Here is a 24844-nt window from a genome sequence, read left to right as displayed (position 1 = left end):
CTGTCATACGTTATCCGATTTGCTCTCTACAAAAACCATGTTCGCATTAGTATGAAAAATGTTCCGTTGTTTGGGAGAGGTGCATCCCAGTCCTCCTGAATCCCTTTGAGTAAATACTTCCCTCCCTTCCCTTCTTGGTCGTTTCTCCCGCATCTTCTCATTTTCTATCTTATCGTTACTCTTAGTCATTACTCTCAGGCTACCATACTCATTAGCCTTCGTGTGTAGGATCACCATAAGTATTACCCTCTCTTCTAGTTCAAGTCGCCAGTATACTGCTGAAACTCCACGTATACTTACTGTTTATTTACTTCAGCTCATATCTAATGACTTTCCCGCCTGTCCATTTTTTCCCTTGCACATACAATCCAAAAGCTTTTCACGCGTAGAATACACATGTATCTCCTGCAACATCATTACTTACAAAGTGCAGGTGCGAGAAGTGCTGTACTTTTAAAGGAAGACATGTCATGGCGTTGAGGAATTATACGGTATGTCACAGCGTTGGGAGAGGTGTTTACGGCTTCTACTGGCGTTGAAAAGTTTGTTGGGAGTAGCACACCGCGTGTTATTACCGGAAAGTTGTGCTCGCAGCGTTCAGAAATGTGTGTGTGACATATCTTAAAGTTGACGAAGTTGTGTGGAGAGTGATAGCATTGAGAGACGTGTCCAGCTCGTTGTAACGTTGAGAAGAGTGTGTGAAACATGTTATGAAGTTGAGAAAGTTATGTACGGTGTGTTTTAGTATTGCAGAGTGCTATAGTGTCGAGAGAGTTGAGTGCGGCGTGTAGCGTGAGGTGAGTGTACACAACTTACCAAAGTACTCGGGGTCTGCGACGTATCGTATCGTTAAGGAAGGTGGCAAAGAGGTGTGTTTATGATTCTAAAGGAGGTGTATGTAGGGTGGTGTAACAGTGGAAAAGATATGTACCTTAGTTGTAAAGTATAGGAAGCTTTGTGTGCGGCGTGTTGTGGCGTCGTGGAACATGTGCGCAGTGTGTGTGTGTGGCAGTGATGAGGATGAATACCGTGTATCATAGTTTTATGAAATGATGTACGGCGTGTCTCAGCGTTGAGGAACGTGCCTGCGGTATGATTTAATACCGAGTTGGTCGCATGCACTGTGTTGCGTCAGCTGCGTTGTAGCGCTTGAAGACAAGGAGTACGCTGTGTTGTATCGTTGAGGAAGGTGTGTGCATAGCGTGTTGTAGCGCTGAGGAGGTTGTAATAGGCGCAATGTAGCGTTGAGCTAAGTTTGCCATGTTGTAGCAGTGACAAGGCCGTGCACGGCGTGTCGTATCGTGAAGAAAGGCTTTCAACTCCACAATATGATGCTAAGGTGGTGTGCACTGCTTGGGAGTGTGGACAGGCTACGCAAAGGTGATGAAAATATGATCTGTTGTGGTGCTTAAGGTGTTGGTATGGCATGATGCATCATCCAAGATAGTGTGTGTGGCGTTGTAGTGATCGCCGATGACAGCGTTTGTTATCCCCCTTCATCTATGAGGAAGACATGTAAGGTGTGTCGCTGCGATAGTGGAGGTGTGATGGCTGACTGGTGTACCGCTGAAAGGCTTGCCTTCGTCGGTGTTATGTTACTGAGACAGGATGTATCTACGGTGTGTTATAAAGGTAAGCAGGGTGTGTAGGTGAGAAATACCTTTGCACCAGGGAGGCTGTGTGTATCGTTTTACAGCGCGAGGAAGGTGTAAAACGGCGTACTACAAAAGAAGGATATACTAAGTTACTGGACTAATGAGGATGTGTGTCACGCTCTGTAGCGGCATGGAAAGTGCAGTTTGATGTATGGCAGCGTCTTACATGTTGTGGCACTGAGGAAGTTTCATAAAGTACTGTTACGGTAAAAAGAGGTGTGTGCGTGTCATGGTAATAGTGTACGTGTTATGTTACAACGATGTGTAGGGTATTGCATGTTGTTACGTCAGGGAGGGTTTGCAGTATGTTACATTATTGAAGAAGGAACGTGTTGTGTGTCACTGCGACGACGAAGGTTATAATTCGTTCTGCTTGTACAGCGCACCTTTGTCAGTGTTGCTGTAGAAAGGACAAACGTACAGTATACTGTAGCGGTATGAGAGGTGTGTGGCCGATTGCACGGAGTGTTGTAGTGTTGAAGAAGCTGTGTGGCAGAGTGCGCGGCGTGCTCTCTCGTTGAGGAAGTTGTTTGCTAGATTACGCGACATGCTATATCATTGAAAAAGCTTTTTGGTAGTGCGCGCGACATGTTGCAGCGTTGAAGAAGCTATATGATATGATGCATGGTGCTGTAGCTTTGAGCAGGCTGTATGGTAGAGAGTGCAGCCTGCTGTAGCGTTGAATAAGCTGTGTGGTAGAGTGCGCGGTGTACCCTAGCGATCATGAAGTTGTGTGGTAGAGTGCACGGTGTGCTATAACGTTGGAAGTTGTGTGGTAGAGTGCTTGGCTTGTTGCAGTTTGAGAAACTTGTATGGTGGAGCGTGCGGCTTGCTGTAACGTTAAGAAAGCAGTGTGGTATAGTGTGCAGTGTGCAGTAGTGTTGACGAAGAAGTGTGAAGTGTCCTGTGTGCGGTAGGAACGGGGTAGCAGGATTGCTGTGTGTTGTAGTTCAGAGAATGTTGTGTAGTAGCGACGATTTTTTATTTTTAAGGGTGGTTATCGGAGAGGAAGAAGAGGTGAGTCAAGCGAAGAGGTAATTTGGAGTGGAAAAGACTTAAGTGTGTACAGATGTATGGTGTGAGTTTCTCATGCAAGTGGGTGAATATCTGAAAGCCTGTTGTGTTTTTGGTGCCATATTTAGATATCCCCTGTAGGCTTGGGGTGTGTATATATTTATGTTGTATCTTTTGGTTTTCTGAAGGAGATTCACTAACCTAAGGCTGCTAAACATTGCTCACTGTGCACACTGAGTGCTTTGAGGCTTCGAGGGAAGCAAGAGTGCTCCATGTTTGTACAGTTGTCAAGATCTCAGATTTGTCTGTAGTTTGTATCATCGTTGTCTTCAAGTCATCTGCCACACATTTTGGCTACTTCTCTAAGGGATGAACTGACTGTTTTAATCAGTAATCATTCTTGCTGTTCTATGGTGTTTTCTATGTAGCTGAAGCATTCACGGACCACCGAGGGTCGAGCGCATAGGTTCGAATCCATGTTGCGGCAGTCGCTCCACAGTCAACCCAGCTGTTCATCCACCTCTAGGAGTTGGTCGATGAAATGGGTACCTGGCTCAGGCTAGGGTATATATATATATATATATATATATATATATATATATATATATATATATATATATATATATATATAAGCGTTAAATGGATGGCATTAATTAGGGCCTCAGCTGCCCGTGCAGTCTCGGCTACCATAAGAAAGAAAAATTCTGCTTCATTTGTGAGTAATCGTGGAGCCCTACTGTGTATCCACTGTAATGTCAGCATACGTGACTTGGAAGCGAGGAGAGTTGGGTACGGATGAGTAGGTTAAGACAGGTGTTATCGTAGCCTTGATAAAGTGTGATATTTGGTTCTCCGTCAGGTGCTTGAATCTGTACAGACCGGTTAGGACCACTTTCCTTCATGCGGGTCTTTTGTTGATATCATGTTCATGTGTGACCCAGGGTTCCGCAGCCCATCTTGTGCACTATCATGTTGCCTTCTGTGGTTATATCGTACAGATACGGCAACAAAATTCATGAACACACGGAAATCGATTTTCAACATTACGGGGAAGAGTATGGGGCCTACCGTACTATAATGTTCAATCTAGGCAAGTATATTGGCGATAGATAAGGGAACTGCTAGAGTCAGCAGTTCTAAACGACTTGTGTTACGATCGAGACTGCGCTGAATATCATACAACATTCTTCGTGAAGGTTATACACTTTCTGCTCTGTTAACGAAGAAATAAGTGCTTCACTTTTCGCTTATCACCAAACCTGCTGATTTTCCACACACAACAGGTACAGCTCTCCAGCCGCCAGATGGTCTCTTGACACACAATGAGTTAATTTTTTTTTTCTTGCTCGCTCACCCTTAAGTTTGCTGAGTTATCATAACGCTCTGGGCACCACACAACTTTTAATAGCCTTGCCATAGGCTGTAATAGAACAGGCTTCTAGAGAGATTCGATCAGGTCTCCACCTGGGCTGACGCTCCGCCTCCAGCTTCCAAGGGAAACAAGCATTCCTCTGTACTCCATCTGGTTGAGATAGAATCTATTTTTGATAGAGGAAGATTTCCTTATATCCCTCGACCACGACTACAAGCAATTACATATATGTTGCCAGCAACGGGATCGAGCAATTCCAGCATCGAATCAAGAATCAAGACGTTCTCGTAGATTGCTGTGGAACACTGGTGCTTGCTGTGGGTACTGTTCTGGCCGACATTGTGATGAACTGTTGCACTAACAACCTGCTCTCTACAATCAACGCCTGGCAGTTGTGAAGTGTACTAACAACTTGCTCTCTACAATCAACACCTGGCAGTTGTGAAGTGTACTAACAACTTGCTCTCTACAATCAACACCTGGCAGTTGTGAAGTGTACTAACAACTTGCTCTCTACAATCAACGCCTGGCAGTTGTGAAGTGTACTAACAACTTGCTCTCTACGATCAACACCTGGCAGTTGTGAAGTCAAGCTGTAAACTTCAAGGAACCAGGGACCTGAACCGTGTTGACCCACGTAGCGTGAGCAGCACACCGCTTCACGTCATCACTGCGTCATGAGCCGCGGCCAGACTAACTCTGCGATGTCAGGGACAACAACGCCACTTTGCTCCTGCTGACCTCGAGAGGGACCATCTGTCGAGCTAAGCGACGTCAGGACACTGACGCTCACATCCTGCCGAGGGTCATCACGACGTCTACACCTCTTGCAATATCCAGGAACATTTTTCAAAGCGGTTGTGTGGTGCAAAATTTTACGATTGTAAAGATCTATGAAACTTTGATCATTCGTTAAAGATATGGCTGCTCCAGAAGCACCTTCATCTGTACTCCATAAGTTAGTGCATAAAGATACTATCTATGGTTAGTTTAAGGGAGATTATGAGGATTTAGAGTTGTGATTTACCGATATAGAAAACAGCCTCTGACGGGGGTGGGACTCCCTCGGATAGTGATATGATTAAGGAAGCTCTAAGCTTAGTAGACTATGATAAGCATGGAGGGGCCAAAGAAATTACCCAAGTGCCAGAGCCCAGAGATGTAACTAAATGGAAAAATATAAACAATTTTGGAGAGAATTCTCTAGCCTAAGAAGCGGGATAATGTGTCGTTAATAATCATATTAATGTCAGATATTAATATTGATGAGAAGGATGATACTGTCTACGTAAACGAAGCTACCAACTTGGGACAGAGATTAGAATGGGCAATAAAGGGTGCGTCAGGGTGGACAATGACAATAGCTAGGCAGTAACACAGATCACTGTCTAGGCTCCTCACCCGAGCCTTGGTGAGTAATGGCGCCCTACCGGTGGCTAGACACGAATATGGACAATGAGAAGATTGACTTAAATACTCGAGTATCAAGATTGTCATCCTTTGTATGCAGATATGGAGGATACAAGACCCCAGTCATAGCTACAAGAGTAAGACTCCGTCAAAGTTTGTGAAACATAATGTAAGGGTTCTAGTTGCTCCTGCACAATACTCACGCTTAAAAATTACAGGACAGTCTGGGTGATGGACAACCAACAGATCCTCATCTTCACAAATGCACCTGTCTCGGCCATCTACCCATAGGCCCACACCGTCACAGTGCTACTGCTGCAAGCAGACAGGGTACTACAGATCTGCTTGTCCATGCTTAACAGCACAACCTTCCCAGATATATTGTTCGTATCATGATACAACAACCCACAACACGAGGGACTACAGGCAGCTTCAAGCATACTTTAATCCACGGAGATTTACGAACACAACAGGAGACATTATCACCCCGTCCGATTTCGCGGGAAGTTTCCAGCCAGCCTCAAGCTTGACCGACTTAGTACTAAACTCAGGACCAAACTGACAGCAGACACCTAGGACTGAACTCTGGACCAACTGACAGCAGACATCTAGGACTGAACTCTGGACCAACTGACAGCAGACATCTAGGACTGAACTCTGGACCAACTGACAGCAGACACCTAGGACTGAACTCAGGACCAACTGACAGCAGACATCTAGGACTGAACTCTGGACCAACTGACAGCAGGCACCTAGGACTGAACTCAGGACCAACTGACAGCAGACACCTAGGACTGAACTCTGGACCAACTGACAGCAGACACCTAGGACTGAACTCTGGACCAACTGACAGCAGACAGCTAAGTTCTTTTAATTCAGAAAATCTAGCTAACCCTCTTGCAGCTCTGGATGATGAATGTGTAAATGACGAGTGTCAGAGCTTAGTTGTTAATGGGGCTACAGGGCCATTGATTTTAGCCAAACTTAGTGGGATAACAGTAATAAAACTTTGTAGACACTGGAGCAGAAACCAATTTGAATAAATAAAATTGCATTAAAAGACCGCCAGAGGGATCCGTACAAGATTGTGACACTGGACTTGTGGTGTAACTAGAGTGTCCGGACCGTAATTAAAGATATTAGGAAAAGTATCATTAGAATTGCAAGTCTTAGAATGATAAGACTGCAACGCTGCGTTGTTGATCTGGTAAAATCTAGAGGAGACGCCATTCATGTGACGCTCAACAACGATTGACACATCATTTTGCTTACACGATTTGATTGTTGATGAGGTAGATGATGTCCGGATTGCCTGTGATAATTTGAAAGAGAAATCAAGACATTCTGATTCATCTAGAGGTCAGTTGTACCGGTCTGTAAATCCGGACTTTGTTGTGCATATCATTATACTTGCTTCAACATTTCCACATCACAACGTTAGAAAACTTGTTCACTGAAAGAGCTGACCTTGAAGTTACGTGTTGTGCCCTCCGCTCCATGCTTGCCTTGTATGTTCATGTATAAATGATCTTAGGTAATAATTTTCCTCATATCATTTGCATGTACACGACGATTTCCTGGTTGTGTATTTCAGTGGTTTGGTGTTTCTTTTTTTACTAACTTTTTGTTTTATCGGTGCAAAGCTTTTATGGATCATTTGTGTTATTTGTATTTGTACTTATTAAATAAGATGTACTTTGATTTATTGTCTTTTGTTCAGAATTTAAAAAATCATGGAACGTAATTTATATCGTTTATGATTCTTAAAGTATGTTTTTGTGGTCATTGATATCTATCTATCTATATATCAGTGTATGTTCTAATGGGTATTGCTACAGTGTGAGAATGTAAGGGACGTAATGCACCAGTGTTCATCCATGTGGTGAATTATCTAGAAGTTATTTGCCCTACACATCTTTCTTTAGCATCCTCTCCACGCTCTATTATGAACTAAAGTTGATGTGAATGTTGAGTAAACTCAACGTATCTCTAAACTGGTAGACTTATTGAATGGCTACATGAATGCAATGGCTTTAAAAGGGGAACTTTAGGATTAACTCCTATATTTCTCACTCCATAACCCAGCAACCCGGTACACGCCCAATTTATGTTCCCCCTCTAGACTCCATCATTCCCAAAGACAGACAGCAGATGTAGGCGTGAATGAGATGTTACAACAGCCTGCTAGCTATCCTCAGAACGCCCCACTTGGTACCAAAGAAGGACGGAGAGTGGAGGCTTGCGATAGACTATAGGTAGTTAGATAAAGTTACTATACCAGGTAGATTTCCTTTACCTGTACCAGTTGAGTTTGTTCCACGGTTTTTGGCAGATACCATTAGACGATGCCGGTACATTAGTAACTATATTCATCACACCTGCAGGTCACTGGGAGTTTATGAGGATGTCTTTTGGAGTAAGGTCATCGCCCATTACCTTTTCAAGGCCCATGACAATGATTTTTAGGAATTTGAGACGAGAGACCCTTATGTTCTTCCTTGTTGACATTATGATTATTGATAAAGATTCTCTACTCATCTGAGAAATTTAGAGGAACCTTTGAAGAAGTTACAGTTGGCGAATTTAAAGTTTGAATTGTCAAAATGTAAATTTCTAAGAACGAGGATAAAATGTGTAGGGTATGTAGCGTATGAGAGTGGAGTTGAGTTTCCCAAGATAATGGGACGGTAAAAGCTGTAGTACAATTTCCCACACCCTGAAATGCTGATGAGGTAAGATCATTTGTAGGATTAGCTGGATTCTACAGGAGTTTTGTGAAGGGCTTTAGTACCACTGCCTCACCTGTAACAGAATTACTAAGGAAAGATGTTACTTTCCACGGGTACACAAGGGCAAACGCTCACCTCTGCACCTATCCTAGTATATCCTGATTTTCAGTAACCATTCTTAGTTGCTTATGCTAGTACAAAAGGGTATGAGGCAGCCCTGATGCAGAGAATAGTAGAACGACTGCATCCCATAGATTACGGCACCAGAACGCTGAAAGAAGCAGAGCAAGAAGCATTAGCTATAGTTTAGATACTGAAGCGTTTTAAGGATCTTATCTACCATTACCCAGTTCATGTGTTTACTGATCACCAATCCTCGAAATCGAAGACCTACAGGAGGATTTGCTAGATGCTCATTGACTATACAGGATTTCAATCCAACTATAAAGTACATAGATGAAAAACAAAACATTGTAGAAGATAGATTGTCGCGGAACGTAGCCCCGGTAATTGAGTCTCCTGCCTGAGATATAGATAAGCTCAAGGAGGACCAACAGAATGACCCAGTGTGGTCACAGGTGATAAATTTTTTACGTAATGAAACTAACCCAACGATTAACCCCCCTGTTCAGATCACAGAATTTCTATTACAGGAAGAAATATTGTATAGAAGACTAGGAGCACCTGATCGTACCGTTCTGCAGTTAGTTATACTAACTGACTAGACCTGAATTGCTAGCCTGATTCATGCTATACCTCAAGCAGCTCACCCGGGTTATAGACGATGCATTTACGGTTAAAGTACTTTTGGCCTAAGATGACAAAGCAAATTGCACATCATGTATACAAATGTTCCACAAGCAACCAACATGAAAGTACAATAACGACGCCTAATCCAGTTTTCCTACACCTCCAGGTCAAGGAACCATGGAAGAGAGAGTTTCTATGGACGTACAGTCGGGATTGTCTCAGACTCGTCAAGGAAACACATACTTGCTTGTCATGATAGATGCATTCACTCGTTATTGTGAATTGGTTCCACTACCATACAAAACGGCTACACCTGTTTTTAAGTTGTTTAAGGAAAGCATCTTGAATCGCTACAGTGCCACACCAAGTGCTCTAATTACAGATAATGAAGGACAATTTAACAATAACATCGTGGGATGATTATGTGTTAAGTATAACATAAGGAAGACTAACACTGCTTCTCATAACCCAGGGTCGATTGGGTCAGCAGAGGTTGAATCGGAAGGCGTTAAAGAGACAGAGTAACTATTGGTTTTCAGAATACTTAGTGGGATGAATGTATCTCTAATGTACAAAGTGCCATTAACTCATCGTATCATTCCACTGTAGGTGACACTCTAATCTATGCGTTGTGTGGGTATTACAAGAGATATTCGTATGACCTGTTGATGTGTAAACATAGACAGCGTACGATACTGATAATTTCGTAGCACATGATTTCTCGTGTCCCCAGCGCATATGTTAACGAATTAGAACAAAGGTGAAGCGATACAATAGTTCACGCATGTTAAGAACAGGCCTGCCAGACGTAAACAGATTAGAGAAGGTAAATCATTAATTCTGAAGAACTTTAGTACTGCAGGAGAGCGTTTTAAGATAGCCAGTTCTACAGTTCACCGGATCATATAGTGCGCTGCAGCACATAAGGGGACATAAATATAAACTCAGATATTTAAAAGTTCAAGACGTTCGAGAAGAGCAAAATTTTTGACAGTCTTATGTTGTTTAACTATAATGATGACCTTGTGCCTGGTACGGAGACCTCTGCCACGTAGATATGTTAGCAACTGCACTTAGGCATGATACATATCTAAAACATTTTCATGATTTACATCTAGACCCACATGCTTATAATGATAACAGTTGCATCCACTCTACAGATCCAACGCTTATTTCTATATCCTAGTGTCTCATTGTATCCACTCAATAGATTCAACACTTTTTATTTCAACACATTTCTATATTCTAGTGCCTCTTTGCATCCACTCTACAGATCCAACGCTTATTTCTATATTCTAGTGCCTCATTGCATCCACTCTACAGATCCAACACTGTTATTTCTGTATCCTAGTGCCTCATTGCATCCACTCTACAGATCCAGCACTGTTATTTCTGTATCTTAGTATCTCCATTGTTGGTGACTGTACTAACCCAGTAAACGTTAGACAGGCTTGGAACTTTGGCTGTGCTCCCTGGGAATGTTACTAGGTTTAGGTTGTAGAACAGCTAGACTTTAGTATGAAGGATTATTCCAAGCACAGGAGAATCTGTGTAACCCCCTCACTGCTAGAGGCCCAGTGCGATGCCGTAAACTTTAAAGATTAGGCATTTTTTAGTTTAGATTATATGTTACACAGTTTAGAACTCTCAAATCTGTTTCAAGCACATTCAGTAGAATGCATCCATCTGTGAATGGAAACTGATAAATGACAATGCGAAAGATAATTGAAATTTGTGGAAGTTAGTAGAAGTTTTAGATGTTAATATTTAAATGCATCTTCTAGAATGAGTGTTAGTTATCCACCTGTGTTTAATGGTTACATCAAGCAGGGAGGGACTGGGACCAACACCCTCCCCCTAACTCTTGCGACATCCAAGCTTGCAGTCGCTTGCGAAAAGGGAGTCGATTATTGAAGTTTGACTCCACAGCCAAGAGACTAGTGCCGATAACAGCGTCTGAAGTTGTCCACTGGTCTGAAGTTAAAGACCCCACTGACCGTAGGAACTTAAGAAAACTATAGAAAAATTCGTCCACAAGTGAATGAACAATACAAGGAACTCACTTAGGCCAGAAAACTATTCCATGTGGCAATATTATAACTAGCATTTGTGCTGAACATGATTTACTGATTGTGTTGTTAAAACTACACTGAAACCTAGAGCATGTAGAACATCAAGTAGCAGACTGAGAGACTATTGTCTGGAATGACCTCTGTTTTATGTACATTATTGTGTTCTAGTACTGAGACATGTATATCTAAGATTTGATACCATGATCAGATTATTCAGTATAGACTCTGGCTCTCAGGCTAGACCATTTAGAGACGCACGAAGACGTGCTACATAAGTGGCCGAGCGATACAATGTTCACTTTAGGCTAGTGAATTAGCGATAGATAAGGGAACTACGAGAGTCAGTAGTTTTAAACGATTTGTATTACGCTCGAGGCAGGACGAAGTGGAGACAGCCCATAAATTACACAAGATTCTTCATGAAAGTTATACACTCTCTACACCATTCATGAAGGGTTGAGTTCTACACTTTTTTGCCCATCAGCAAACCTGCTGATTTTCTACACAGAACGGGTGCAGAGCGTCCCAGCCGCCGTATGGCCTCTTGACGTACAAGATGAGCTAATTCTTCCCAGCTTGCTCACCCTTGAGTTTGCTGACTAACCACAACAAGTCACAGGTAGCGCCTTATGCTCTCGATACCAACCGTTCTTAAACACCCTTACTACAGGCTGTCATGGGTCAGTCTCTCAGAGAATCTTGAGCAGGTCTCCACCTGGGCTGACGCTCCGCCCCCAGCTTCCCGGGGACGGAAGTAGTCCTCTGTACTCCACTTTGTTGATATCGAATTCATTTTTGATAAAGGAAGGTTTTTCTTGATATTGTGCGACCACGACTACAAGCAGTTGTAGCACCGGTAAGGAAGTGTGCTTCGTGTGGCAGGATCGAGGCAGTGAGCGGCGTGTCGTTCCACTAGCCAGTGTGGTAACAACGAAGGAGAGTGCCCGGCGTGTCATGGCGCCAAGGAAGTATGCCACATGTGGGAGCAACGAGTTGAGCGTGTAGGGTGCCAACGGTAAGGAAGTGTACCGCGTGTGATAAATAGAGTGCGTGGCATGTGGTAGGCGACGAGCCAGAGTGCGCGGCATACGGTAGCGACGAGCCAGAGTGCGCGGCGTGAGGTAGCGACGAGCCAGAGTGCGCGGCATACGGTAGCGACGAGCCAGAGTGCGCGGCGTGAGGTAGCGACGAGCCAGAGTGCGCGGCGTGAGGTAGCGACGAACCAGAGTGCGCGGCGTGTGGTAGCGACGAGCTAGAGTGCGCGGCGTGTGGTAGCGACGAACCAGAGTGCGCGGAGTGTGGTAGCGAGGAGCCAGAGTGCGCCGGGTGTCAGAGTGTTGAGGAAGTGGCCGGCAGCCCAAGGAGGTTTTGTGTTAGCCACTCCAGATGTTTTTGTTGGCGCGTCAAGGACACGTTCGGCGGAGAGGGACGCTAAGCGGAGTGGGAGGACGACTGTCCCCTCTCACACAGGTGATACAAGCGTGCTCATGCACGGCAACACGCCTACAGTGAGTGCTCATGCACGGCACATCTATAGTACACACCAGGGCAGAACTCAAACATCGCCTCAGATAACATGCAGCAGGGAAATAGACAAACTTTTTTATATGGCTGCCTTTTTCCTCCCCATATGTACAACGCTCCAACACACAGACACACAGCTATGTTCATATTCGTGATGGCTGTGACAGGCACAAAAAACCAGGTTAGGACAGAGAGTCCAAGTAAGATACCGTCAAGGATGAAATGTTTTATTATATTACAAGAACCAGTTCCCACTTGGTTGGCTACATGGACAGAGAAACGACGTAAAGTCTGTCCCACCAGCATACGTCACTCAGGTGATTCTGGATCAGGCTAAGGTTGATAAGATGAAATGGTGGGTGACGTTTGCTGAAGCTCTGTGTACACATTATGTAACAGAAGGTCTGAGTACACATATGTATAGTTCACTTAAAATAGGGGGTCTAAGTACACAGTTGTAGTTCATGTGTGACAGAAGGTCTGAGTGCACGGTGAGGCCGCTTTCAGACGCATCGACTTTCCGCCGGCCGCCGTGTACGGCACGGCGCCGTGCCCGTAATTAACCATGGGTGGTTATGCATGATTTTACACGCTCCGACCACGGCAACACGCCATACACGGCCACCGTGGTCACATAGTTCGTGTATACGGCCGCCGTGGTCACATAGTTCGTGTATACGGCCACCGTGGTCACATAATTCGTGTATACGGCCGCTGTGGTCACATAATTCGGGTATACGGCCGCTGTGGTCACATAGTTCGTGTATACGGCCGCTGTGGTCACATAGTTTGTGTTATACGGCCGCCGTGGTCACATAGTTCGTGTATACGGACTCCGTGGTCACAAAATTCGGGTATACGGCCGCTGTGGTCACATAGTTCGTGTATACGGCCGCTGTGGTCACATAGTTCGTGTACACGGCCGCTGTGTTCACATAGTTTGTGTTATACGGCCGCCGTGGTCAGACAGTTCGTGTATACGGCCGCCATGGTCGCGTAGTTCGGGTATCCGGCTGCCGTGGTCACATAGCTCGTGTATACGGCCGCCGTGGTCACATAGTTCGTGTATACGGCCGCCGTGGTCACATAGTTCGGGTATACGGCCGCCGTGGTCACATAGTTCGTGTATACGGCCGCCGTGGTCACATAGTTCGTGTATACGGCCGCTGTGGTCACATAGTTCGTGTTATACGGCCGCCGTGGTCACATAGTTCGTGTATACGGACGCCATGGTCACATAGAAGGTCTGAGCGCACTGTTGTAGGTTATGTGCAGCAGAAGCTCCCAGTATATAGTTGTAGTTCATTCTTTTATGAGTTGACTAACACGATGGACCCAGAGACGATTAACTCGCTTTCGTACCCGTGGCAAGATGGCAGGATAATAATGCAAACATTACCGAGTGTGACCTAAAGCAGGTAATCAATAAAGTTTACGTTGGACAGTAAGCCTTGACGAAGTTCACAGGGAATTCAAGAACTGTCATTAGTCTTGGACCATGTTATCACGTCTGTATGAAACTACTGTGAACGACAGTGTTACCACTGGTTTTGTGATCACTCATTTCATCGATACCAACACTACAAACCAAAATCTTATGTCATCACACCATCACTTTCAACAATATCATCATCATCATCACTGTCATCTTCATCACTGTCACACGCAGCAGTTCTTGACGTCATCAGCATTCAGTTCTAGCGTAGTGTTTGTTTCCTCCTGGGGGCTGGCCTTATGGCTGCATCTGTCAAGGAAACTCTGTTTTTAAGGCGTCACGGCTGGGGTTATACCTCACACGAAGCATTTCCTAATTGTTTTAATTGTTTTTGTCTTGAGAATCATCTCACTGGAAGCATAATACAGGTTAAGATAACTACCAGGTCATGTGATAGCGACGCTACCTTATCCAGTGTTGTCGCTTTCTTTAGGAAGCAGTTCAAGGAAGTTCTGGAGCTTGTAGCGACACCCGGCACCTGTGGACAGCGTGGGGGAAGGACCTAGACAGATCCAGGGAGACTCCTAGTGGCTGTCTGCTGGCCGTCCTGGTAGGTTCTCCCGGTCCGCTCCTCCTCCCTGGCAGCAACCCTCGCCACGACTCCTGGCAGTGACTGGGGTCTGAATGCCCCCAAGTCTTGGAGAACGGGCACGTTAACCACCGCTTTCCCGCAGAGATTTGAATCTAGGTTTTCTTAACAGCGTAATATGATCTTGTGAGAAAAACAAAAAGGAAAAACTACTTTTTAATGTTATCTCAAAGTTGTAATGTGAAGCGGGGTCGTACATGATCAGAAATCATCAAGTGTTACCTAGAAGGAAGGAAGTGGGGTGCTTACGGAAGTTTCTTTATCTATAGTGAGATCACCTCGGGCAGTGGCAAGAAGAACCAGGAATCCAGTAGCCGAACGTACCGTCGCTCGCATTCGTCTGGTTAACTTCCCTCCATAAGAAAAAACAACAGCGATGTAGATTGTGACAGTAACCAGGAACTGAGGCAGGTGTCAGGGGTCAAGACTCGTCACCACAGCATTATTAGGGTGTTCCCCCCAGCATCACATCGCCAGTAGCCAATCTGTTGCTCGGCGAGCGGCGCGCCACAGTGTCCAGTGCTCAGCGGATAATGGGACTACCTTGCGTCACCTGGCGGAGAGGGAAACAATACAACTGTGCGTGACAACAATAACGAGCATTGCTAAACTTTCCAGCATCACAGCCAGAGGGAGACAGCCCCCACCATGGAGAGTCTTCGGTTGCACTTTCTACAGTGTGGTAAGTTTTGATTCATGAATGACTGGTGATCAGCATGACATGATCCAGCTCGCGTCAGCTGGTGACAATGTACACTTTAGATATAAGGCAGCGACTAGACTGATTAAACGTATCTTCAGCAACATTGATTAAGCTAAACCAATAATGATACGTCGATTTGTTAGTATTGTTTTTGATTATATGTGTTTACATATGTCATTAAATGGTATCAGTCACACACACACACACACACACACACACACACACACACACACACAATTCGAGTAGATATTAAGTAATAAGGATGGGTCATAGTGAAAGAAGGCCTCAGTAGGATTACCATTTAGTAGGAAACAAAGCTGCAGGTAGATCTTTGTGTGGCTAATCCTTGGCAGTTGACACAGTTCCTACCTGTCGCCAGAGTCCCACTGTAGAATTGTAGTTATGAACACCAGGTGTCTGTTAGCAAATCTTGAAATAACATTCAAGTCCAAAGATGAAGAATTATTCAGGAAGATTTCCCCTTCCTACATATGGACAGAACTAAAATACCTTCCTCAACGTTGGTCGCTGCACGTATAGAAGTACAAGGAATTAATAAAGGTTTAGAGGGGAGATACAGAGATGGTATCAGAACTGAGAGAGCCGAGTTGCAGGGAAAGGTTCGAGGTTTTATATTTGCCCACCTTGGAAGAGAGAAGAGTGAGGGGTGATTTCATGACAACCTCTTAGTTGTTAAAACATATCGATGACGAAGACAGTGAACAGTTCTTCGAGATATGTAGGAATGCAACACAAAGAGGACATAACATGAAAATACGCAAGAAATTTGTGGAAAAGAAATGAGAAAGTAATTATATAGCATAAGAGTGGTGGATGAATGGAATGACATGATGTGAGATGTTTGATGCAGACAGTATACAGAAATTTAAGAAGTTGTATGATAGGAAATGTTCAAAATATGAGGCCTCACGAATGCAAAACTACTTTACCTACAGAAGGGAAATTGCAAATATGTAATAATTTTATACCACACACCACACACACACACACACACACACACACACACACACACACACATTTTGTTTGATGGTTAGCGTTACGGACCATAAGTCAGGAGGGGCCAGTCATGGGTGGGTCACGCATGTGTTCAGATCCTTGCCGCGACAATCGGCCCACACCCAAACCAGGTGTACATCTTCCCCTAGAGGCTGGTCTGTGTATGGGGACCTGGCTTAGACTGAGGTGTATGTTTATGTGTATATATACACTGAAGTAAAGACATGGTACTTACATGCAAGATTAAGAGACGAGGCAGCACGAGTATAAAAGTCTCCCCCTTTAACATGCAACTAGTAATCACAAACAAACACACACACACAAACACACACACACACACACACACACACACACACACACACACACACACACACACACACACACACACACACCTCAGCATTACCATCATCAGAGTCTATAAAGAAAGGAAAATATGCATTTGACATTTACATTATGAGTGTCCATACAAAACATAAAGTCCATTGGATCTTAGAGCTGTTGATTGAATAAGTTACGTTATATAACCTCAACATGAATTATGAAAAAAAAGAATAAAGCAAAATTGAAAATGACTCGCAGTCCTACCTTACCTTCAATATATATATATATATATATATATATATATATATATATATATATATATATATATCATCCGTGGGGATAGGGGAGAAAGAATACCTCCCACGTATTCCCTGCGTGTTGTAGAAGGCGACTAAAAGGGAACGGAGCGAGGGGCTGGAAATCCTCCCCTCGATTTTTTTTATTTTACAAAAGAAGGAACAGAGAAGGGGGCCAGGTGAGGATATTCCCTTAAAGACCCAGTCCTCTGTTCTTAACGCTACCTCGCTAACGCGGGAAATGGCGAATAGTATGAAATATACATATAAAGATCAGAATATCCTATTCAAGATCAAAATCTTGCATTTAACAGTTAGATAATTCAGTTAGATAACATGCTTACATTTCATCCATGTAGCATTGTAGACTTTGTTATAGTCTGTGGATGTACATACACTCACGATACAGATATTACATGCCTGTTATACTTTCTCTATAGGCTCTTATGATGGCATGAACAATAAAGAAACGTTAGCCAATAAAACCAAAGATCTTCATTCAGACCCCAGTGATCTTTCACGCACACACACACACACACACACACACACACACATATATATATACTCTCAACTTCCTCCTTTCATACACACTCCCAAACTTAGATAGCAACTTTAGTTTTTCACTCAAACTTCTCAGGACCCTTCACCCCATACAGACTGTATACCCACCCCTCTCTCTAGGACCCTAGCATTCACCTCCCTCACCATCCCAAAGTAAACAGCCATGGTGACATCGCACACCCTTGCCACAGACCCACCTTCACCTGGAACCATGCACCTTCCTCTCTCTCTATACTCGCAATCACGCCGGTATACTCTTGATGAAAACTACTCACTGCTTCTAATGGGTTTTTACCAACACCATAAGTTCATAACGCCTTCCATGAAGCTTCTCTATCAACCTGATCATAAGCTTTTTCCAGATCCATTAATGCCACTTAAAAATCTTTTAGTTGGAGTGTCAGTTTGAATAGAGAAATTTTTGAGGAAAGATAGTGTTTTAGATACCAGTGACTGGACATGGCAAAGAATGGAACCATAGTGGTGGAGGTGAGTCGTAGGGTGGGTGAGCGAGCAAAGGTTCTAAGAGCACTGAGGGAGGAGTTTGCGGAGAGGTCGTTGTCTCATAGAGCGAGGGTGGGTATGTTTGAATGGTATAGTAATCTTAACGGTGTTTTGTGCACGGAAGGTATGGCCTAGCTGAGGGTATGCAGAGGAGGGTGGACGTGTTGGACATGAAATGTATGAGAACATTGTGGTGTGAGGAGGATAGATCGAGTAAGTAATGAAATAGTAAGAGAGATGTTGTAATATGAGATGCATAGTTGAAGGAGCTTAGAAAACGTTGAAATAGTTTAGACATGGAGAGTAAGTGAAGAGAGGTTGACCAAGAGGATATACTGTATGTGTGTGGAGTGGAGGGGACGAACAGAAAGGGAATAGCAAAATGAAGGTGTAGGATAGAGTGAAAAAGAGTTTGAGTGCTCGAGGCCTGAACATGCAGGTGGGTGAAAGGCGTGCCTGGGATAAACTGGAGCGATGTGGTATACAAGGGACGACGTGCTATCAGTGGACTGAAGTTGTGCATGTGAAGTAGCTGGGGAGGGTGGGGGGGAGACCACGGAAAGGTGTGTGGGGCCTGGTTGTAGATAAGAAGCTATAGTTTCACTGCATTACACATGACAGCAAGAGAATGGATGTGAGCGTATTTGGCCTTTCCTTGTCTTTATGGAGTTACTTCATTAACACTGGGAACGGCTAACAAGTATATATATATATATATATATATATATATATATATATATATATATATATATATATATATATATATATATATGTAAATGTGAATAAGAGCAAGGTTATTAGGTACAGTAGGGTTGAGGGTCAAGTCAATTGGGAGGTGAGTTTGAATGGAGAAAAACTGGAGGAAGTGAAGTGTTTTAGATATCTGGGAGTGGATCTGGCAGCGGATGGAACCATGGAAGCGGAAGTGGATCATAGGGTGGGGGAGGGGGCGAAAATCCTGGGGGCCTTGAAGAATGTGTGGAAGTCGAGAACATTATCTCGGAAAGCAAAAATGGGTATGTTTGAAGGAATAGTGGTTCCAACAATGTTGTATGGTTGCGAGGCGTGGGCTATGGATAGAGTTGTGCACAGGAGGATGGATGTGCTGGAAATGAGATGTTTGAGGACAATGTGTGGTGTGAGGTGGTTTGATCGAGTGAGTAATGTAAGGGTAAGAGAGATGTGTGGAAATAAAAAGAGCGTGGTTGAGAGAGCAGAAGAGGGTGTTTTGAAGTGGTTTGGGCACATGGAGAGGATGAGTGAGGAAAGATTGACCAAGAGGATATATGTGTCGGAGGTGGAGGGAACAAGGAGAAGAGGGAGACCAAATTGGAGGTGGAAAGATGAAGTGAAAAAGATTTTGTGTGATCGGGGCCTGAACATGCAGGAGGGTGAAAGGAGGGCAAGGAATAGAGTGAATTGGAGCGATGTGGTATACCGGGGTTGACGTGCTGTCAGTGGATTGAAGCAAGGCATGTGAAGCGTCTGGGGTAAACCATGGAAAGCTGTGTAGGTATGTATATTTGCGTGTGTGGACGTATGTATATGCATGTGTATGGGGGGGGGGGGGGGTTGGGCCATTTCTTTCGTCTGTTTCCTTGCGCTACCTCGCAAACGCGGGAGACAGCGACAAAGTATAATAAGAAAAAAAAAATAATATATATTTTATTTATTTTGCTTTGTCGCTGTCTCCCGCGTTAGCGAGGTAGCGCAAGGAAACAAACGAAATAATGGCCCAACCCACCCACATACACATGTATATACATACACGTCCACACACGCAAATATACATACCTATACATCTCAGTGTACACATATATATACACATACAGACATATACATATATACACATGTACATAATTCATACTGTCTGCCTTTATTTATTCCCATCGCCACCCCGCCACACATGGAATAACAACCCCCTCCCCCCTCATGTGTGCGAGGTAGCGCTAGGAAAAGACAACAAAGGCCCCATTCGTTCACACTCACTCTAGCTGTCATGTAATAATGCACCGAAACCACAGCTCCCTTTCCACATCCAGGCCCGACAGAACTTTCCATGGTTTACCCCAGACGCTTCACACACACACACACACACACATATATATATATATATATATATATATATATATATATATATATATATATATATATATATATGAAATGTTCGACATTTCCCGTGTTTGCGAGCTAGCGTCAGCAAAAGACTGACAAAAGGCCGCATTTGCTCACATCCTCTCTGTCATGTGCAGTGTACATGATATTGCAATGTACAGCTCCCAATACACAAAGAGGACCCACAAACCTGTTCATGGTTTCCCCAAGACACTTCACATGCCCTAGTTCAGTTCACTGACAGCACATTGACCCTTGTATATAACATCGTTCCAATTCACTCTATCCTGTGCAGGCTTTGCACCTTCCTGCATGTTCAGGCTTCATTCACACAAAATCTTTTTCACTGCATCCTTCCCCCTCAAATTTGGTCTCCTCTTTCCTTGTCCCCTCTACTTCTGACACATTCATCTTTGATAACTTCTCCTCACTCATGATCTCTATATGTCCAAACCATTTCAACACATCCTCTTTAACTCTTTCATCCACACTTTTTTATAACCACACCTCTCTCATATCATTTTATCACTTACTCTATCAAACCACCGCATACTACATATTGTTCTCTAACATCTCATTTCCAGCACATCCACCTTCCTCCACACATCCCTATCTTTAGCACATACCGTGCATCCAATAAACAACGTCGTTGGGACTATCATACCTTGAAACCATAACCATTTTCCCTTTCCCAGATAACGACTCTAGCCACACGTTTCTCAATGCTCCTAGAACCTTGGCTCCCTCACCCACCTTAGTACTCATTACCGCTTCTATTGTTCCATTTGCTGCCATGTCCACTCCCGGGTATCTAAAATACGCCACTTCCTCCAAATTTTTTCTAGTCTTACTCTCAACCTGTCCCTCTGCCCTGCTAAACCTAATATCCTTGCTTTTATTCACATTTTCTGAACTTCCTCCTTTCGCACATTCCCAGATTCAGTTGCTAACTTTTGCAGTTTCTCACTCCCATTTCCCACCATTGCTGTCATTATCAAACAATAGCTGACTCACTTCCCAGGCGCCTTCACCCCCTACAAACTGGATACATTCAATCAAATACATTTTTGTTTTCCCTGATAACCACTTTTCTATCCACGCACTTCGCACTGCTTCCAGAACCTTCTCCCCCTCACTCAATCTATGACTCATTCCACTCCCGGGTATCTAAAACGTTTCACTTCCTTCAATTTTTCTCAAGTTTAACTCACCCCCCCAACTAACCTCTCCCTCTACCTTGCTAGACCTAATATCCTTACTTTCATTTACATTCAACCTCCTCCTTCCACAGGCACTCACAAAATCGGTCACAAACTTTTGCTGTTTCTCACTCGAATCTTCCACTAGTGCTCTATCATGAACAAGCAACAACTATCTCGCTTGCCAGGATTCCTCACCCCCTACGGACTGGATACTCGCTCCTCTCTCTAAAATTCTTGCATTTACCTCCCATACACCCCATCCATAAACAACTGAAACATCCATGGTAACATCACACGCCCCTGCCGCAGACCGACCTTCACCTGGATTAACTCGTTCTTCTCTCTTCCTACTCGTACACACACCTTACACACTCGATAAAAACTATTCTTTGCATCTAATAGCTTTCCTCCCACACCATGTATTAGTTAGACCTTCCATAAAACATCTCTCTCAACCGTATCATTTGCCTTCTCCATATCCATAAATGCCACATACAAATCCTTCCATTTTTCTTATTATTTCTCTCGCGCATTTTTTAAAGCAAATACCGGATCCATTCATCCTCTTCCATTTCAAAAACCACATTACTCCTACCCCAGTCTCGTGCTTTGTAGATGCTTTCACCCACTCAATCACTATTCACTCATTCTTATCAGGTACACTCAACAAACCTAGGCCGCTGTAATTTGAACACTTCCCTTTGTCCCCCTCGTCTTTGTAAAGTGGCACTAATACATCCTCAAGCACTTTTTATGATCCATACATAATTTGAAAATCCTAACTAACCAATCAACGACACTGTCACCCCATTTCTTAAGATATTCAACTGCAACACCATCCACTCCAGCCGTCTTGCCATATTTCATCTTACACAAGGCTTTAACCACCACTTCTCTCTTCACCAAACAAATTTCCATGATTCTATCACTTCGCATACCTCCAAACACTTTCCATTGCAACTGTCATTAAACACATTCAACAGCTCTTCAAAATGCTTACTCAGTTTCCTTTTTACCTTATCACTGCCCCTTACCACTTCCCCTTTTGTCCCCTTCACCGATGTTCCCATTTGTCCTCTTGTTTTTCACACACTGTTAACCTCCTCCAATCACATTTTATTTTCCCTGAAGTTTACTGATGCGTCTTCACATCAACTCTCATTACCCTCTTTTTCAATCCCTGCATCTTCCTCTTGACCTTCTGCCTCATTCTCTTGTATACAGCACACTCATCTGCACTCCTTCCCCTTAATTGCTACTTATGTAACTTCCTTTTCTCTTTCCCCTTGGTGGCAACACGCTTCTCTTGCACATGTCAATTCTGATTGCTTACATACCTCCCATTCCTCACCCACTCCCCTAACTCGTTTTCTCTCACCTTTTGCCGTTTTACACTTAAATCTCTCTTGTTAGTTCTTCATACACGTCTCCTTTCCGAGCTCACTTTACTTTCACCACCCTCACTCTCACCCAATTCGTTTCCCTCACTCTCACTCAATACATTCACGTCCAGGAGTCTCTCGTCTGCACGCCTATTCAATTAATATGTAATCCAGTAATGCTCACTGACCACTGTACCTTACTCATGCATGTATACTTGTATATGTCCCTTTTTTAAGCTAAGTATTCCCAATCACCAGTCCTTTCTCAGGACACAACTCCACAAGCTGTTCACCATTTCTGTTCACTTTACTGTATACCTCATAATACTCGCCTTGGCATTTAAATCACTCATCATTAATATATATATATATATATATATATATATATATATATATATATATATATATATATATACCTAACCCCTGTTTCCCGCGTCAGCGAGGTAGCGCAAGGAAACAAACGAAGAATGGCCCAACCACTCATATACACATATACATACATAAACGCCTATACACTCACAAATACATACGTATACATATCAACGTATACATATACATACACAAACACGTACATATATACGCATGTATATATTCATACTTGCTGCCTTCATCCATTCTCGTCGCTATCCCGCCACACAGGAAATAGCCGATTGCTCAAAATCTTTTTCACTCCATCCTTCCCCCTCCAATTTGGTCTCCCGCTTCTCGTTGTTCTCTCGACCTCTGACACATATATACTCTTTGTTGATCTTTCCTCACTCATTCTCTCCATGTGTGCAAACCATTTCAACACACCCTCTTCTGCTCTCTCAACCACACTCTTTTTATTACCACACATCTCTCTAACCCTTTCATTTCTTACTCGATTAAACCACATCACACCACATATTGTCCTCAAACATTTCATTTCCAAACGTCCACCCTCCTCCGTACATCGCTATGGCCCATGCCTCGCAACCATATAACATTGTTGGAACCACTGTTCATTCAAACATACCCATTTTTGCTCTCCGAGATAACGTTCTCGCCTTCCACACATTCTTCATCGCTACCAGAACCTTCGCCCCCTCCTCCATCGTGTGACTCACTTCCGCTTCCATGGTTCCATCCGCTGCTAAGTCCACTTCCAGATATCTAAAACACTTCACTTCCTCCAGTTTTTCCCCATTCAAACTTACCTCCCAATTAACTTGTCCCTCAACCCTACTGAACCTAATAGCATTGCTCTTATTCACATTTACTCTCAACTTTCTTCTTTCACACACTTTACCAAACTTTGTAGTTTCTCACCCGAATCAACCACCAACGCTGTATCCCTTCCCACGCTCTCTCATCCACAACAGACTGCATACTTGCCCCTCTCTCCAAAACTCTTGTATTCACCTCCCTAACCACCCCATCCATAAGCAAATTAAACAACCATTGGGACATCACGCACCCCTGCCGCAAACCGAGATTAACTGTGAACCAATCACTTTCCTCTCTTCCTACACGTACACATGCCTTACATCCTCGATAAAAACTTGTCACTGCTTCTAGCATCTTGCGTCCTACGCCATATATTCTTAAAACCTTCCACAAAGCATCTCTATCAACTCTTATCATATGCCTCTTCAAGATTTATAAGTGCTACATACAAATCCATCAGTTTTTCCAAGTATTTCTCCCATACGTGTTTCAAAGAAAATGCTACCTGGGTTACCCAGCGCTGCAGGAGCAAAAATGGCTTTTGAATGCATGCTACATGAAAATCGCCTTTCTTGGCTTGCAAATGGTCTTGAACGCGGACTGTTGAAAAACTTAAATATGTGGCGTCACTTAAGAGTTTAATAAGTACCATGACTATAGTAATTCTGAACCTTGAGTGGGGGTCTGAAAGTCCTGCGATCCTAAGGTACCTTCATTATGATTCAAGGCTGATGATAAGGTTGCCTATCTTGAATGAGTTCAGTGGAGTAAGTGCAAAATGTTAGACTAGGGTGGCCTTTGGTGGTCCCAGAACGGCCTTCAAGGCTAACGTGAGGTAGCTTAAAACTTTCAGATTCTGAAGTACCTACATGCAAAACCTGGGGTCGATGGGTGCTACATGAAAGCTGTAGTAAGCACGAGTTTTGAAAGGTGGCCTCTGTCTGC

General features: G+C 43.6%; 1 protein-coding gene across 2 annotated transcripts in view; it reads left to right on the top strand.

Annotated features, from left to right (window-relative positions):
* Positions 1 to 24844, top strand: part of LOC139765897 (uncharacterized) — a 409959-nt gene that overhangs the window by 245761 nt on the left and 139354 nt on the right. The window contains exon 1 of one of the 2 annotated variants that reach the window (XM_071693847.1): positions 14544 to 15292. The exons of the other annotated variant lie outside the window; for it this stretch is intronic. Within the exon in view, the coding sequence (XP_071549948.1) occupies positions 15259 to 15292 (34 nt within the window). The 5' untranslated portion in view covers positions 14544 to 15258. Of the gene's footprint in view, positions 1 to 14543; positions 15293 to 24844 lie in introns of those variants that run through there. 2 annotated transcript variants of the gene reach the window in all.

Source organism: Panulirus ornatus, chromosome 4, assembly GCF_036320965.1.
Source record: "Panulirus ornatus isolate Po-2019 chromosome 4, ASM3632096v1, whole genome shotgun sequence".
Taxonomy (NCBI): Eukaryota; Metazoa; Arthropoda; class Malacostraca; order Decapoda; family Palinuridae; genus Panulirus; species Panulirus ornatus.
The sequence above is the reverse complement of the archived record's forward strand: the minus strand, read 5'-3'. Positions and strand labels throughout refer to the sequence as shown.